The 17,412-nt window shown below is 43.6% G+C and overlaps 3 protein-coding genes across 4 annotated transcripts; 1 reads left to right on the top strand and 2 right to left on the bottom strand.

Moving 5' to 3' along the window:
- Nucleotides 1-484: 484 nt before the first annotated feature.
- nfe2l1b (nfe2 like bZIP transcription factor 1b) lies at nt 485-7,626 on the bottom strand. Its single transcript, XM_068754395.1, has 6 exons — nt 7,493-7,626; nt 5,731-6,540; nt 4,571-4,789; nt 4,376-4,465; nt 4,088-4,243; nt 485-3,949 (listed from the first exon to the last, which is right to left on the bottom strand). Exons 2-6 carry the CDS (start codon nt 6,286-6,288, stop codon nt 2,588-2,590), a joined length of 2,385 nt encoding a protein of 794 aa, XP_068610496.1. The 5' UTR covers nt 6,289-6,540; nt 7,493-7,626; the 3' UTR covers nt 485-2,587.
- Nucleotides 7,627-8,009: 383 nt separating this feature from the next.
- On the bottom strand, nt 8,010-12,633 carry cdk5rap3 (CDK5 regulatory subunit associated protein 3). Of its 2 annotated transcripts, XM_068754478.1 has the most exons (14): nt 12,516-12,633; nt 12,296-12,341; nt 12,046-12,177; nt 11,689-11,789; nt 11,460-11,508; nt 10,905-11,083; nt 10,674-10,810; nt 10,340-10,481; nt 10,058-10,165; nt 9,785-9,869; nt 9,597-9,685; nt 9,000-9,205; nt 8,660-8,831; nt 8,010-8,401 (listed from the first exon to the last, which is right to left on the bottom strand). In XM_068754478.1, exons 1-14 carry the CDS (start codon nt 12,519-12,521, stop codon nt 8,336-8,338), a joined length of 1,518 nt encoding a protein of 505 aa, XP_068610579.1. In that variant the 5' UTR covers nt 12,522-12,633; the 3' UTR covers nt 8,010-8,335. The 2 variants fall into 2 exon arrangements, with proteins under 2 accessions (XP_068610579.1, XP_068610580.1); XM_068754479.1 differs by lacking the exons at nt 12,296-12,341; nt 12,516-12,633 and having other exon boundaries at nt 12,025-12,133.
- A 1,171-nt stretch (nt 12,634-13,804) lies between these two features.
- prr15lb (proline rich 15 like b) lies at nt 13,805-17,125 on the top strand. Its single transcript, XM_068754755.1, has 2 exons — nt 13,805-13,843; nt 16,765-17,125. The coding sequence occupies exon 2, from the start codon at nt 16,790-16,792 to the stop codon at nt 17,123-17,125; it is 336 nt and encodes a 111-aa protein (XP_068610856.1). The 5' UTR covers nt 13,805-13,843; nt 16,765-16,789.
- The last annotated feature ends 287 nt before the right edge of the window (nt 17,126-17,412 follow it).

The following is a 17,412-nucleotide window of genomic DNA, read 5'->3' as shown; positions in this document are numbered from 1 at the left end:
TGTATCAGTGGAGTGTTTTAATTTCTGTGCCTTTTTTTTATAAATATATTTTTTTTGGGTACTTTAGTGCAAATTCCATTCATCTTAGCAGTTTCCTTAGAACTCGTTTGGTGTTTGGTAATGAAATATTTCAGTGATTCCCTGGTAATCTTTGTCTTGAATGTCTTACTCGTCAGTTTAAGAATAAACCGTTTTTTTTTGTTACCATGTTGTTTCATGCCGGCATCATTTAATGAAATGGCTATTAGGAGTAAGGCTGTAATTAAGGAATAGCATCTTCCAATTATTTATCAGGGACAGGCTGGTTATCAGACCCATTTGTTCATTAATGTTTGTGCAATATCTGACGAAGTAATTTGAAACTAGATTTTTGTTTTATCCTGAATCTAAAATCAAATAAGTTCAGTATTTGCCTCCAAAATGTGATGGAATAGCGTGAAACGTGTCACTTTGATGAAGAGAAAAAAGAAATAACGAGCCTCGGTTCACGAATAAATGAGTTTATTACAAACACAGATCTGTGGACAGAAGAGATCGTAGCACGGAGCGAACACGAGGACCTGCAGCGTAACATTCACTCGGCTTTAGGTGTGTCGTACAGACGCCTGATGACGCGAGCAGGACTCGCCAGGCTTCGTCTGATCATACATACACCACGCCAACATTCCAGTGGAACACGCCATCACCTCTGGGTAATAAATGTCTCCCATAATAATCTGCACACCTCAGGCCCCACTCGCAGGGATCTGCTTTGGGGGACAAAGGTCGCGTGTGTAACACACGCACGCCATCCATGTCGACTGGAACACGAGACACAGGTGGAAATAAAAACGCTGTATTGATAAAAACAATTCTTGATCGGCAACAAATAAACACCGGGGGGCGGGGGGGGGTTGTTATGGAAACATTTGACAAAACCACAGAAATCATGACAAACACAAACGTGAAAATATTTACATCAGACAAAAGAAAGTGCACTAAGTAGTAGCAGGAGCGTAGTTGGCGTCGGGACGGGTTGAACGTTAACCGTTTTCATGCCAGAATATTAATATAATGAAGAAAATTCTCCTTTCGAAACATTTTATTTTTTGGGACGTCTCAATGTTGCGAGTTCCGTTAAGCCTCTTGTAAATATTCTAGCCGAACCGCTAGCTCAGCAGCTCACCTATTTTTCTTTTAAAGAGAGGCTTATGTAACACGTAGGGACAAGCCTCATCCAAATAGACGAGTAATAGCACTTCTAAATTTGAGATCGCTTGTCTCAAGAGGTATTCGACGCAAAGCGGCCAAAACGTTAACGTCGTCATGTCCACCCATTCAAAGTACTTTTATCCGAGGACGAGGACAAACATAGGACCAAGAGTATCCAAGACAATGCCTTAGTTTTACAGCAGTCGACAAATCGTCTCCAGTGGCTTCCAGTTGGGTAACATTCGCAAATAAATTACATAAACGCAGAAACGACCGAGCTCGTTTTTAGACTTAAATTTAAACTCATCAGATAAAAAACAAAAACAAAAGCATTTATCCCAAAGTTCGATCGGTGACCGGAGATGATGGCCGTCGTTACAGTACCCTCGAGAACTCTCAAGTGGCGACTTTTACATAGAGCAGATGTGGCAAGACGTATAACCCTGCTTATACTACAACACTGTGAAGAGTTAATAAGAGCGGCGCCCGGATTTAAACCTACAGAGAAGGAATAGCGACAGACGCGCCAAAATGCATACAGCCAAGCCTTTTAAAGACAAATTACAGTTTGCTATGCATAATTTATAAGGACGTTTATACATTTAGCGATGCAGTGTGCGCCTCCCATCTAAGACATCCATCGGCTCCTCATCCAGGCCTCTTTTAGCAGTGGCCCGGCTGACTCCGCCTCCGACTCCTCCGACTCCTCCTCCTCCTTTCAGACATCAAACCCAATCTCTTTTAGGCTCTCCTCAACTCAGACGCACCGAAACGACAAGCCGACTCAAACGAGGAAGGACACCCCCGGAGTTAGAGTCTGAACACTGATGCATGCGGATCAAGCGATTTGCCCCCGAACGACCTCGGCGTTAACGGCGTCCTGAATCGAGGGACTTCCTTTAAACCTTTGGTATCTGAACTCTCTCTCGACCACACGCTCGGTTCTTCGCCTGAGGATTTTCAGATTAAAAGCCTCAGTTACTGAAGCTCCCGGCGAGGAGGGATGTCATCTGATGGTCCTTTACGACTTTCCGTGCATAGATATCCCGAACGCGATATCCCGATACCGGTCCTTGTTTTGGGCCTCCATCCTCGCAAGGTCAAGAGCAGCAAAAAAATCTTCCTAACAGCTCCTTTAGTCCTTTTTATGCCCCCCCCCCCCCAAACAGTGAAATATCAGCACTCAAACAAAGGGCTGCTTCTGCTTCAAAGTTGTTTCCGGCAATAACAGAATGAAAAGGGAGAAACTAATGCAGGAAGAGGAGCCGACCACGCCGCGCTTCGACTCGCCTCAGTCTTCGCTAAAGGAAAAAAGGAGATCTTTCTCGCGTCTGCATGAAATCGTTCTTACTGATTTAGCAAAGTGATAGAATAAAACAGCAGTTTGCAAACGGCTTCACTTCTTTTTGTCCTTTTGCTTTTTCTCCGGTTTCCGGTTCTGCTCGGGCGTCGGCACGCCGCCGCGGGGCACGATCAGCACGCCGCCGTCGGTGCTGCACTGGAGCGAGTACTCGCTGGAGGGGTAGGGCCGGCCCTCGTCGTCCCGGAGCTGAGTGAACACCTCTTGGTACAGGCTGTGCATCTTCTGCTTCATCTGCCGGATGCAGCGGATGTACTCCATCTTCTCCTTCAGCAGGCGGGCCTTGTCGCGCCTCAGGTCGTGGACGCCCTGCTCCAGGTTTATAATGGTGTCCAGCTTGCGCTTCCGGCAGTTCTGGGCCGCCATCTTGTTCTTGCCGCGCCTGCGGATGTCGCGGATGAGCGCCAGCTGGGCTTCGCTCAGGTGGTGCTTGGCGAGAAGCTCGTTGAACTCCTCGACGGGCAGATCGATGATCTTTTCGTTGGTGAAGGGGATTTTCATGGTGCGGGCTCGCCGCTCGTCGCGGCTCGCGTGCTTGTCGAGCAAGTCTTGAGGCTGGAGCTTTGAGTGTTTGTCGCGGGCGGTCTTCTTCCCGGTTGAGACGGCGAGCTCCGGGTGCTCGGCGAAGGCGGAGGAAAGCGGCAGGTTGTAAGAATGGTTGTGGTTGATGCCCTCGAGCTGAGGGAGGCTGTGGAACCGGGACGGATCCTGGTAGCTCATCCGACACAGCTTACTGTACTCGGGTCGATACCCGCCGACGGCGCCCTCCTCCGTTTCCACGGTGGCCACCTCCGAGTCGGTGCTGTACCCGACGGCGCCTTCCTCCGAGAAGGTGGCCGACGTGGACGAGGAGGACGCCGCCGAAGAGCAGGACGTCTCGGAGCTGCTCGGGGACGCCGGGCTGCTGCGGCTGGAGTCCAAGGAAAGACCGGAGTCCGAGTCGAGCTCGTCCTCCAGCTGAGACGCCTGCGCCTGGCTGAAGCCTTCCTCCATGGCGAGGTCCAGCAGGCTGATCTCGTCGAGCATGGACTCCTCCAGCAGCGCGCTGAACGGGTCCGGCAGCATGGAGGTGGACGTTACGTTGGTACCAGAGCTATTGTGTGGGAGGAGGAAGACGCCGCTCAGGTTGGTGGCTCCAAACGTGGCGTTGATGTTGCTGGAGTTGCTGCTAGAGAGTCCGGGCGTGACGGTTCTCGGGCCGACGCCCGGCTGGGGGTCGAACGTTTGGGGGAAGTGCTGGCTGCAGCTGGGGAGGGAGGCTTGGTGGAGGCTGACGTCCTGGTTCACTGGGTTTGCAGCAGCAGAACGTTCAAAGGTCCCCGTGGCGTTCGGTTCAGTCGCCGCGCTCGTTCCGTCGACGCCGCTGGCGTTGAGCGAAGCGTCGTTCACTTCCATGGCCTTTAAACAGAGACATGTGGTAGATCACGGCGCCCACGTTGTGGTCATTACTATGGTCTAAAGGCGTTGTTGCTGTTGTTCAGGACAAACAAATGCGTCTCGCTAATTAGCAATAGCACCAAATGCTACAGGGCCTACTTGCAGCTCCATGACAGCCATGATGTCCTGCCACTGCTGCTCCAGGTCTAACTGTGGCTCTGCTTGGGGGGGCGGTGGTGCCAGAGGAAGGCCCTGAGATGTGGAAGGAACCTCTTCATTGGAAACTATTTCGGGGGGGACAACCGGCGCTGGAAACTAATTGGGAATATAAACATAATGCAAAAAAACATTCTAACAATTTCACAGTAGTTTCACACAGAATGACTTAATCGTGTTTGATAAGGTAATACATACAAAACAAGTTTTTAAGGGTACTTTTAAGGGTACCTCAGATTCTTCTCCAAAAGGAAACGTTGCCTCTAAAAGCCTCAGGCACTCTTGGAGAGACAGCGACGTCTGCGAGCCAATCCCAGGGAGCTGGGTAAGAATGGGGGGGTGGGGGGGGGGCAATATGAATCCAACTAATATAGAAAAACAGTCTGACTGGAGACGCTTAACAAGAACAAGACGGTGTGGACAAACCGGCTCTGGGATGCTCTCTCCCGTCTCCCCGTCCACCGGCGCAGCCTCTTGGGAGTTGACGCCGTTTCTCCAGCTCTCTCGGTCCTCGCTGCCGTCTTTGTGTTCACGCAGGCCGGGCTTCTCTCCGCTCTCCTTCTGACGGTTGCTGTAGCTGAACACTTCCCTTCCTGCGCCGAGGTCGATGTCTTGTCGCCACAGGATGTCGATTAAGTCGATATCCTGCAAAAACATATAGCAACCATTGAAAAATGGCCCTATGCGGAGAAAGGCACGTTAGCAACCAGTAGATTGTTTTGGGAATTCAACGTATTCAAATATTTCATTCATGAATTAATGTATTAAAATCTCATTCACACTTTAGTAAGGTGAAAATTAAAACAAAAAAACACTTGATTATTTCTTGATTTGTGCTTTTTCCGCTATCCTAAATAGAAATGTGCGAGAGAGAAAGTCAGATGATGAATGTAAACACCTCCACCCACAGCTCAACAGTCAAAATGGCCGCCCTCGGTATTATCGCAGCGTTTTAAAAGAAAAGTTAAATAACATACCCTTTAATCCATCTACCTCAAATTTCAGCGGCTGCTTCTTAAGGACACGGTTTGCTCCATCCACCCCACTAGCCTGGTAATCCGTTGATCGCTTGTTCCCCCCCACACACCCCAACCCTCTCAGTAAATCGTATGAAAACCTCCGAAAGCTGTATTTGTGTAATCCTGAATACTTATTGGCAGAAGTAACTCGATGGATTTTAATGGGACACGCTCGTAGACAACATTAAATATCATCAGCTTTAATTTAATATGAATTAACTGGTTCGACAAAACATATTTGACAGTGATAAAGGTCCGATGTTACGCTGTCAAATTCACTATTTCCTTTGCATAAAGTGCTTTATGAGACTTAGACTCGTTGGGTCTGACTTCTCACCGTCTTGTGGCATCACAAAATCAAAGATATAAATATTTTTATTGAGATCGCCATGCAAAAGAACACAGCTAATTGAATCTACTCAAAAATGCACATCCAACCTCAAACTCTGGGATATTCGAATATAATTACACGATTAAATTCTACTTTCCTCCAATGATAAAGGCGGGCGAAGGAAAACTAGAAGCTAACGTTTGACACAGAATGACGGTCGAGCCGAGCCGTAGCACCTCTTTGGTGAGGTTGTCGTTGCCATCCCTGCCGCTCTGCTCCTGGTTGCCCTCCGGGGCGACAGCTCCCAGGCTGCCGTCCGCCGCGTTCAGGTTGTACGTGGATTCAGGCGCTCCGCCTCCTCCCCTCATGGCCAGGGTCGCGTCGGCGTCGCTGACGTCGTCTAGGCCCGCCCCATTGTCCAGGGTGATGCTGGGGCTGGGCTGGCTGTTGGCGGTCACCGCCGTCTCAGAGTCACGATGCACTAGCCAGGCGTTGAGCTCGGTGCTCGGCACGGAGAGGCGGTCGAGCTGGCGCACCCGGTTCAGCAATCGGCGGGTCGTGAAAAAATGGTCCAGATCCACGCTCTTTGGATGGATGCCATAGCCGTCCAGCGTGTTGCGCAGGTTGTGGAACTGTGTCTGGGTGTAGGCCGAGCTAGGCCCCAGGATGATCTCTCTCAGAGGGGGCAGCTGGTTGCTCAGATAGTGATCAACGTCCACCCGGACCCCAAGGAGACTCAGGAGGATGGTGAACTGAATCAGGCCCTCTGTGAAGTACTTTTTCAGGTAAAGCATTTCTTTACAAAGGACCAATGGGTGAAGGGAAAAACTAAAAACAAAAACAGGGCCAGCAGCTGTGGATCAATACCCCTTTACTTGCATACATGAACATAAAAGGGGGTGAGACAGCAAGGGGGGGGGGGGGGAGGTCTTGAAGATTATTTATGTTTAAAAAGGCATCTAAGATCCAAAATGGGGTTCCCACTCTAGGAGAGTCCAGTCTGCGCCCGAAGCTTTGTTCTTCATAGAGATCTCATCCTCCCATTCCTGTCAGACGTGAAGACAATTTTTTTTTTTTTTAAATCTACAACAAATTACATCAATTCAACATCAGAATGTCATTGCTTGCTTACCTAGATTTGCATTTAGCATATGTAAATGTGAAAAAAACAACAACAAGGAGGAGTTGCTAGCCCATTGCAAGCCACTCATCCTTTGAAGACTACAGAAGCCATGTCGGCTCTGAGGAATTCAGCAGAGCAGAAATCACAGCGAGACGAGCCGCCCCACCCGCGGCGGGACAAATACTTCTCGTGGGCGCTGCTGAAGGTGAATGGAAGTCGCGAAAGCTCGCCAGCATCGACGCTCGGTGGCAGGATGCGTCCCTCCCTCCTCTCCACACAGCTGCGCTTATATTTATCCTTGTGACGTTAGCTGTTAGCTGTTAGCTGTTAGCTACCTCGTGCTTTGTTGTGCACGCATGTCATCCTCGTAACAAATGCGTGGCGCGGATTTGGGCTGTCGCCGAATTAGCTCGTCAAAACGTACTCCTTTGTTTACCCTTAAAAGTGACAGGTGCCTCTGCCCACTTCCGCCGTGGCTAGCATCAATCTCCCTAGCAACAAGTGGGGAAAACATGATTGCCAAATTCTACGGCCATTTACAGGCTTCGAGCGCGATGACGACACATGACTCGAGCTACCCTTAGCCAATAGGCGTGAGACGTGGGTGGGGCGATTAGAAAACGCTAAACGATGGGAAATCAAAGAGCCTACGCTGTGCTAGCCCGTGAAAGCTAGTTCGCCGCTAACTATCTGTACAGTCCAGCAACTTTGAGCAGCGATGTCGTAGATAAGACATCTTATGAGCAACACATAATTACCTACTTTACTTATTCATGCGTCACAGTTGTGTGGTAAAGTAGTCTTACGCCATGAATCGCTACCATCCGTGTATCTATCCGCTTACGCATTAATTGAAAACGTCTTTTTATACTTACGCGTGGAGATATTTGAACCGTCTGCTGTATCCCGAAGACCCGCACAATGTTCGAAAACTAATCAAGTCCCGTTTTATCACAAGTCCACACTGTCGCCCAATGTAGCATTCTCCAGCCTGTCCTCACTGAATGGCCCACCATGACTTGCAGGACTGTTAGCTGGCCCGGCTAGCCTAGCAGCTCTTGCTTGACACCGAAACACGCTTTCACACTGCGCATGCGCAGAACATTCTAGTGGAAAGCAAAAAAATCCCCCACTCGTAATATTGAGTCATATTTTTAGAGACAGTTTCCTCAACACATTTGTTATTTCAAACAAATTCTATTTATATAAGGATACATTATACTTAATATATCCTTATAAAAACACATCACATTTTATATTATATAAATATTTTTTTTTAGGATTATACTGCTTGTTAGTATTCTGGAATAAATAGATTTAAAACGTTAGCAGCAAATACTTTAAATTGAGAGGTGCTAGTTTTTTTATTTTTTATTTCTCAGTCATGTTTTACAAATCTATCCCATATTTCTGAATAATTCATTGCTGAATTTACTGGATTACCAACAATAACAAATACTTTCATTAACATTTCTGGTATTATGATAAAAGTAATTATATCCATAATAATAAAAATATGAATATACTGCCTCCATCGCCGATATTCCATAATAAATGGAAGCTAAACTTTCAGACACATTTTTTTAAATGTCAAATCTTTCGTATCCATTGCTAATTCAGAAAATACTGTATAAAGACCAGAGTTTAAATAAAATACCACTTTTATTTCTCCAAACAGATTATGACAAAGTATTTCTAGAGAATACCTGTGACGTTCACTATATATTAACACCCATTAGGTTTACAGGTCTTTTGTGGTACTTCTGTGAAATGTCAGCTTCAATCTGCAAAAAAAAAAGAAAGACAATTAGATTTACTGGTAATATTAATTATTAATGACAGTCCAAGGTGTAATACAGATCAAGCATGAACCCTCTGTGCAATACATATTCCATTCAAATAATCTGACACTGTATAATTCTAAATATATTTTAATGTGTACTTAGTGCCACTCTGACAAACGTGTTGATTTGAAAATGGAAAACTACCAACTATGCAAATACAAATAACATGAAATAATAATACAAGCTAGCTGTCAATACCAGTTTCTGGAGTTCCCGGGTACATCCAGCCAGGAGATCAACGCGAGGCTCCAGTCTGGACTGCTCCTCGAGCGCTTCCTGCCTTTTTTCAGCCATTGTGGCACCTTTCAGAACCAGAATGTCTGCTTGCTTCATCTTCTGTCTCAGCACCTCTGACACACGTTCAACATATCTGCACAACGTTGTCCAAAATAAGAAAAGGAAAATGATTAAGGGATTTATCCTCAACACCGCTATAACACGTTTGAGTCGATGCTCAAAGTTGAATCAGAATCAGCGTACTGACAAAAATCACACGGTGTACAATGGCTGACTTTAGGGATTAGATATGGTGGCATACCGCGGTGAGGCCTGGATCATAAACAGGTGCTGCATCCGAAGAGACGTGAGCCGACTCTGGAGGCTCTGCACATGTGACATCATCTCCCGAATGTGTTGACGAGATTGGCCCTGAATGACAGAAGGGGCCAGTTGGAACTGGCTCATGGCTACCACATCTGCCTCCTCTGCCATTTCAATCACACGCTGGGATAGGAACGCATCTAGCTGTACAAACATAGAAACCATTGGCAGTTATGTGGGATACAAACTAAGCTATCATCCAAATACTAGCCAACAAATGAAATACCAACATTATGGTGACAATATTTCCAATTGTTTGATAGGAGGTGAATTAATATAATTATTTATTTTACCATCTGTGTTCTATATATATATATAGATTTTCATTTTCTCAGGCTCTCATAGAACAAAGTACATATACAGCATATATTTTTTTAAAGCTTTCTTGCAAAATACTACTGTCTGCAGAGGCTGAAGATTAGTCCTATAGAGACTGAAAAGAAAGCAACTTCAGGCTGAGACATCCCCTCACAGATAAATATCAAATTAATGTACAGTCCTACGAGTACTTTCACACTAAATGACTAGTATTTACCTCCATAAGTTCATCAATGAACTGGCTGCGTGACTGGGAGCTCTCCAGTATAGATAAAGCATCCTCACCTCTGGCCACACCCTCAGGACCTACAAGACGATATGCATGCTTACATACAATATAACTGTGAGCGTGGGGTCAATTAAAGGGTTATTTATATACATATATATATTTTCTAATGTAATTACAGTCTGTGCCTGCATCTATAATTTCAATTTCAATGGGCGACCCTTCAGTGTCACCCCAGTCAATTCCACCGGCTCCTGCGTCCTGCTGAGGGAGACAGACGAAGATTTTTAATGTGATGTACAAATAAATTCACGTAACCCTCATCTTGGTCCTAAATCAAATGCTTTCGCTTGAACCACTATTGTTAATGCAAAAACGATATACTGTACTATAGGTAATATATACTTTTCTATATAAATAAAATCTGCCTTGTTCAGGCTCTGGTCTCTTACCTCAGTGTCTGGCTCCAAGCTGATGCCCCAGTCTATTCCATCCTTAACTGTGATGTCATCAGTCACATTCTGCATGTCTGTAGCTTTGCCGAAGTTGCCCCAGTCAATCTAACGCAGGATTTAAAAGACAATGCAATCAAAAAAAAGTTAGGGGGAATTAGAATTCGTTATAAATTGACTCATTCATTTATATCTTTGTTCTGGACGTTTATGAATACTTCACTTTAACACAAAACAAACAAACCCGTGTATATACAATAATATAGAAACATCAGAACGAACCATATCATTTGTGACTGCATCAGGTTGCTCTTCCACAACCGGTCTTTCAATAACTGTTGGAACATTCCCCGTTCTCCACTCGTAAAATGTCGTGTTTCCTCTCTTTTGGATAAATGCCAGCATGGGCAACACAGGCTCAGACCTGCCAAGAGCAATATGCGACAGAAAAGGAAAAAAACATTAGGAACATGTGTCAGGGAAAGTCTTCCTGTTCAATGTTGAGAGTTGATCATTCTTTGAAGAATTCCAGATTTGGTGTAATGACTCAGATCTCTTTAATACATGTAGCATGAAGAGAAGAAGAAAAGAGAAGAGAAACATTTGATCTACTCACCACTCGCATACAAAGTTAGTGAAGGCAGCATAAAATTGGATTAGCTCATCTAACTTTGCAGCATCCTTCCCAACCTCCTCGAGAACAGCTGGTAAGTCTTTGACCAGAGCCTGAAGCTCCCGTGTTACATTTTCTCCCTTTCAGAGGAAAAACAAAAGTTCTAATCTCAGCATAGCGTTCTGAGATGAAACAGTCACCTACAGGAGTTCATGTACTTGTACTTGTACTTACTCTGATGCCATACTGTTTGCATGCAGCGTAGTAGCGTTCCCTCAGGTCTGCTCCAGAGCTCTGGCACTCAACCTCCCGCCTGCTCAGCTCCTGCTGCAGCTGCTGAGCTTTCGCCAGCTGCTTCCTTAGAGCAGGACCTTCATAGCTCACGTTGCGAATCAGCAAGCTGGCCACCTCGGCTTCGACACACAAAGATATATTAAAATATTTGATATCAATTTCAGAATTCTGTACATGCACATGTGAGATTAACAATCACTTTCACAGTTAGAAAAAGGTCAATTAATTTCCTGGTGTTCAGCTTAAAACCAAACCAATTACTGCAAAGCCACTGATAGAGAGAATATACTTTCAGCCATGCGGGTTTTCCACTTCTACATAACATCCGCTGCGACAGGAAGAACAAGTAACACAGACCCATGAAAAAAGATGTATTGCAGCTCCAGATATTTGTCATTGCTCAGACAAAGGAATGATACGGTGTGAAGAATTATTGCGTCAGTATGATAAATACACAGAACTATGAATTTTCTTTCTTTTTTATTTCACACTCACCCAAATAAACATTATCTGCCTCATAGAGCGACACAATCTCTTGCCAATCCTGAGACAAACAAATAAAAACAGAAAAGACAATTCACCTGACTTTTCAAGGGGGCCGTCATAGTTTTAGAGCAGAGAAAACATTAGACAAAATGTTTTATCTCCGACCACTTTGTTAGTATTATTAATCATAAACTCTGTAAAACCAATAAGCACGCTGAGAGCGTTTACATTTTCACACCTTCATCCTCTGAGAAGAATATCTGCCAAAGATGTTCTTGGAGGAAGCCTCAGTTCCCTTCAGTATTTCAACTATCCTCAAGCAGTGGAAGTAGTGGATGTCTATCATTAAATCAAGCAAAACAAAAAGCAAACATACAAAGGATGAGGACAAATATAACAACATTAGGTACCAGTCAAGCATTTGCCCATTCACCGATTGATTCTTTAAATGCAGTTCTGATCATTATAATAGAAAATATGGGAAGTCTATTTTTATCCAATGTACTAAATGCTGTGTTTATCTTTCCAAAAATATTTGTGATTATCTCTAAGACATGAAGGCAATGATAATAACCTGAGGTTATTTAGGACCTACAGGAGCCGGAGAGAAGCTGTTTGATCTCCTCGTTCTCTGGCATGTCCTGCATGGCAGTATTGATTTTCTCTCTGATAACTTTTACTGCACTCTGCCATTTCAAACCGCAGTGACGTCGATCCAACAACCAGTCTGTGAACACAGAATGATTCAACATTAATGTCTGCGGGCACTGGCTCTAAACATCTGCTCGCATCTGCTGTATTGATGGGATTAATATCCTTATTTTTTTAGATCTCTTTTGACTTACCCAAAAGCTTGCTCGTCTGTATGTCGATTGGAAGTTTTTGAATGTTCTGTTGGTGATAATAATCAAAATATAGAACAGAAATTCTTCATTAAGATGGAAGATCTCTGAGCTTTGCTAAATGTTTATTTTCACGGAACTTTAACTGTGTGACAGCTAGCTTGTTTACCGTTAGCTAGCAGGCTTATTAAAAACGAGTCAGGTAGACTTTATTTGAGCTTACCTCCATTTCTGTTCGCCTTCCCAAAAACTAAAGTCCTTCTAATACGAGTTCATTATATTCATTCAAAACATTTATTTCAGGATTGTTGTCGCCATCTGTATCACACCACGACTGACACGTTACGAGAAGGAGAACCAATGGGAGGAGCGGATGTTACATTGCCCCGATAGACTAACCAATGATTTGCTACTTTACTCTACATTGGAGATGATTGGTGGTTTTTTTTGTTGTTGTTGTTGCAGAGTCAGCATTAACCAGTAGAGGGAGACATCATTCTTTTTTATAATCAGGTAAATACACACAGTAATGCAAAATACATTTGTCACTGTAATTTTTTTATACATAATACTTTTGTAGTATTGTTTTTGTTTGCAATTGACAAGAAAGTTTTAATATTATAATATTAACTTTGTTGTTTGTATTAGTGAACCAACGTTTCACAGATTTAAAATAAGTAGCTGTGAGATGAATGCTGGCAGAGGGAAGAGAAGAAGATGACAAAAATATATATCTGAAGCTTTATGATCTCCACTGGAAATTAAAATAAAGTTATCAGGGGTTGATCAATGACTGACACACCTGTGAGTTGATTAGGAGCTAGATGGAACTTTGTGCCATTCTTATCACCCACATATGATATAATTCAAATCAAAAGGAATAACAACATGTTTGCACCGCAACACAAATAAGATGACTCAAATGCTGCCATCAAATCCATACATACAACCCTGCGTCTCCAGTGACCTGATTTCAGGTCATTTGAATAGTAACCAAACTTGCAAAGTAAGCATCCATCCACCATCTGTAACCCATGCAAAACATTAGTGGCATTCACCTCATTCATGGGATCCCTTAGATCTCATTCTCTCTCTCTTTGTCTGCCTCTGTCTCTTGGTCCAGCTGCTGACTTTATTCTGCTTTCAAATTCCACATTAAAACAAGCCTTAGCTTTAAAGTCAGACCAATAAAACCGAGTTTATTTGCAATTTGGAAAGCTGCTGACCTCTGAAAATGTCATTAGTTATTGTAATCTTGATGGAGACTGGGCTGGCCAGGAGAAATGTTTCCCTAAATCACAGGGCTGCAACATTTGCTCACTCATGCAATTAGGTGGGTTGGTTTTAGGTGTGTGCGTGTGTGTGTGTGTGTTTGAGGAGGGTGTGTGCTATATACTGGAGATAGAGAGAGAGAGAGAGAGAGAGAGATATGCTGTACCTGTGCATGATCACCTGAGAAGAATTTAAAATACAACAGAGAGGAGGTGAAGAGTTTGCAAGCATGGTGGGACGGTTTCATATCTGAGAGAATCTTTTCCAGTCAACAACAAGGTAAAAAAAAAAATCCTTTGTAAACCATAAAGCTATCTCAGAGCATTGAGGACATTCTTTTTTTTTTTACTTTTATTTTAAGCTATTTCATTATATCTGGTTGAACTGCACTTTTGGTTGACAAAAATTAACGTTGCCAAATAATAGACTTTGTTTTCAGTGGCTTAATAAAAAGAGATTTATCAGACTTTGTCAGGCATGAAACAATAAACTCCGGGACTATTGCCATCACTTTCGTTGTTACCGCACAACATGAAGTCAGTTAAACGTAATTTACAGCTACGTTTCTTGAGAATTTGTTGAATTAGCATTATTATTAGAAAATAAAAGATCAAACAGAAAATGTAATAGTATGAACAAACAAGCATTTTCTTTAGGCAAACACACATTATATAACATGATAACAACATATTTGTTGTTATGTTAGAAAATGTGTGCTTGCCTCAGTCACACGATGCATTGTAATTGCTCGGCCTTGTGATGTCTGGATTGCCCGACGGCGAATACAAATGAATACAATACAAGTAAATAGTGATAATGCAGTCATGAGTTTAATGAGGCATTTTGGTCTGAGCACACAGGATGATCCAAAGAAACGTCACCGCGCTGTGACTTCCAATCTGGTGGAAGAATATTTAAAATACATAAATCGATGCTTCTTAATGCCAATTTAATCATCTAAAAAAAAAAAAAGCGCACACCCACAAGGTCTTTTCATCAAGTGGTTTAGCTTTGTTGTTAGGGGTGAGCTGGCACGAGGACGAGGGAGGAAACCTGAGATTCTATTGAAACTTCAGCTCAATTATGAGGGCTGCACAGTGCATGGTGCCCTTGAAGCCTCCTCTTTCTCTCCAGCTTAAACATTGTACCATTGGAAAGCTTTGTAGCTGGTTAGTGATTTTCCAAATGTGGCCACAGTGTTCCCTTCCTGCTGTGATCTCTGAGGCTTTGCCGGGCAGCTCACCCACACATAACAGAATTAAAAGTTACTTATTAAAGAGCGCTATGGAGGGCCTCCTTTATGTCAACAGGACTTTTGTTTCAAAGGTCACAATCTAAGTCAAACATGGATATCTCAGAGAAATATGTATGAATATTGTACTGACTGTGTTCTCTTACTTAACATGGTGTGAAAGGGCAGCCCAGGCCCTCTCAGAGCAGCAGAAACTGCTTGTTGAAAAGTCAACATTGCTCTGCAAACATTGGTTACAGTGGAACCCGTCTTTTGTTATAGGCTGAACACGACCGCGTTGCTAAATTTAGAAAGAAAGGAAGGGTAATTATCTTTTGGATTTCGTGTGCGAATCGAAGAATCAAAGGAGGCTGCACTAACGAAGCGGATAAACAGATCCGCTGTTTTGAGTGGTTGCTGGGGAAGCTGCTAAAAGCCCGACAACACTGTCTGTTATCTGAGAGTATATAAGTATCCAGCTCAGAAATAAGCATAATTAAGCAATACAGGGTCAAGAAGCAACGGCCTGTCCAGTCCTGACTGATAAAGCACAAAATACACTGTAAAACATTTTCCTTTTGGTATCTGTAGGTCACATTTTAAGCTATTTAAGTTGCTCTTCAAAGCCATTCAACAACAGCAAATTCAAGATCGATTCCATTGTTTCCTCGGCTGTGCCTTTGCTGAACCTTGGCACCATTGTGCGTGCCAGGTGGCTAACATCACGTGATTTAGATAAGAGCGAGGTGAGTGCCTCTGCAAAGGACACAGGCTGTGTATTTGCATAGGCGCTTACACGATAAAGTGACCACACCAAAGGAGGTTTCTGTGGTTTTATGCTTCTTGTCTGGCCTCATAAAGGAGAAATGATGGCGTTAGTGAAACTCATAACATTTGGTTTATGACTTACAAGATTACAAAAGAGTTTCAAGACTTAAAAAGCTAAAAAAAATAAGCACAAAAATCGCAACGATAAATGATATTTAATCAGACTGGTACTCGTTACTTTTTGTGGTATTTGATATTGGAGGAGACGTGTTCTGCTGCTATAATCAAAGGGATGCATTCATTTCAAATGTGCTTTTTCATGTTCAACAATACATCTGTGTGGCTGCATGCTCATGCACCCATAAAATCCGGCATCTGAAGTCATATAAATAGTTCAAAGGTTCTTTTGTGCTGCTGATTCTGTGATGCAATTCTCTTTTGCGCTCCTGAGTCAGCAGTGAGAGAACATCTTACTCTATCATGACTCCGTATCAGATCACCTGGGACAGGTGATCCACACTCATTTATTAACTATGAGCAGGGTGTCAGTTGTTGCCCCCCCCCCCACTGGGTTACACCTTCAGCCAGCCTCGATGGGTACCTGTTGATCAGGAGAGAATGACATCACATATCAAATTCGACTATAACGTCGATTAATTTACAAATGAAATCATAAATGTATTCCGAATTGCGTCTCATTTTAAAACTACGGGTTAAATAAAAGAAGAGAGATAATGTCAAAAGCAGGTTGTACATTGATGATTGAGCAGGTAAAGCTTGGGCAATCATCTCGATGGTTAATTCGGGGTCAAAAGGTGAACCTTGTTTTTCTGGTGTTGGATTTGAGCTCTCTGTGGCATAAAATCAAAAGATAAATGATGAAATCAGCTTTCTAAAGCCAAATTCTGCGTACAGCACAGGAGCAAGACTAGTAAATCCAAAACCTGATCAGATGTGTCTTTTGATAACATGGATAATATCAGATAAAAGTTTAAAATGTATAGGATATATGACCATTTCACTGGCACATGAATGATTTTTCAGTATATTTTATCTCTTTATATGTCGATCTACATGGCAAACAGAGGAGAAACTTCTCCTTAAAATTCAGATTGCACCATGACTAATGAGTGGGCAGTTGTCGAGCACAATAAAGGCTCATTCTACACAGCTTCAATCATGTGTGCTTTGTGGCCTACAGGTCAGTCCTGCCGTCCGCTGGTGCCATGGCTGATCAAAGCTGGTGGAAGCTGACCTTCTCACGCAAGAAGAAATCAGAACCCAAAGTTCTGTACGAGATCCCGGCCGAATATGGCAGCAACACTGGGAACAAGGAGCCCTCGGGCAATAATTCCCCTCCCGACCACACGGACAGCCAGTTCAATGCCAGACTGGAAAAGATAGTAGATAAATCAGCCACCAAGGGCCGCCACGTCAAGGTCTCTCACTCCGGACGCTTCAAGGAAAAGAAGAAGGTCCGAGCCACGCTGGCCGAGAACCCCAGTCTGTTCTCGGAGCACAACCTCAGTGACGAGAACCATAAAAAAAAGACTGATAAATAGCATCCAAGCAAGCATCCGGACACATATGTGATCACAAATGTGTCAATACATCAGTGTCGTGCTTAAAGGAAGGCAAAAAATACAAACAAGCACAGCCATGTTGCATCACAAATGCAAGGCGGGTAAACACTTACCACGCAGTCACCACTGTAACCAGTGGACACACACACACATGCACACATAACTGGTATCAGCAAACAACCATTAGGTGAAGGGCTGGAAACATCGTGTGTCTCGTTTTCTTTTCTTTCCTGGCGTTCTTTAATCATTCTATTGTTTATTTGAGG

The sequence above is a fragment of the Brachionichthys hirsutus genome, chromosome 21, assembly GCF_040956055.1.
Source record: "Brachionichthys hirsutus isolate HB-005 chromosome 21, CSIRO-AGI_Bhir_v1, whole genome shotgun sequence".
In the NCBI taxonomy this organism is placed as follows: Eukaryota; Metazoa; Chordata; class Actinopteri; order Lophiiformes; family Brachionichthyidae; genus Brachionichthys; species Brachionichthys hirsutus.
This window is presented reverse-complemented; position numbering and strand designations above follow the sequence as displayed.

Excerpts from the sequence above, each read along its gene's own strand:
- nfe2l1b (XM_068754395.1), bottom strand. The coding sequence starts at position 6,288 with ATGCTTTACCTGAAAAAGTACTTCACAGAGGGCCTGATTCAGTTCACC. Across the intron at positions 4,244-4,375 it reads CTTTTGGAGAAGAATCTGAG|TTTCCAGCGCCGGTTGTCCC; the intron begins GTACCCTTAAAA and ends ATTCCCAATTAG. Across the intron at positions 3,950-4,087 it reads TGGCTGTCATGGAGCTGCAA|GCCATGGAAGTGAACGACGC; the intron begins GTAGGCCCTGTA and ends CTCTGTTTAAAG.
- prr15lb (XM_068754755.1), top strand. The coding sequence starts at position 16,790 with ATGGCTGATCAAAGCTGGTGGAAGCTGACCTTCTCACGCAAGAAGAAA.
- cdk5rap3 (XM_068754478.1), bottom strand. Across the intron at positions 11,509-11,688 it reads ATTCTTCTCAGAGGATGAAG|GATTGGCAAGAGATTGTGTC; the intron begins GTGTGAAAATGT and ends TGTTTGTCTCAG. Across the intron at positions 9,870-10,057 it reads GCTTGGAGCCAGACACTGAG|CAGGACGCAGGAGCCGGTGG; the intron begins GTAAGAGACCAG and ends TGTCTCCCTCAG.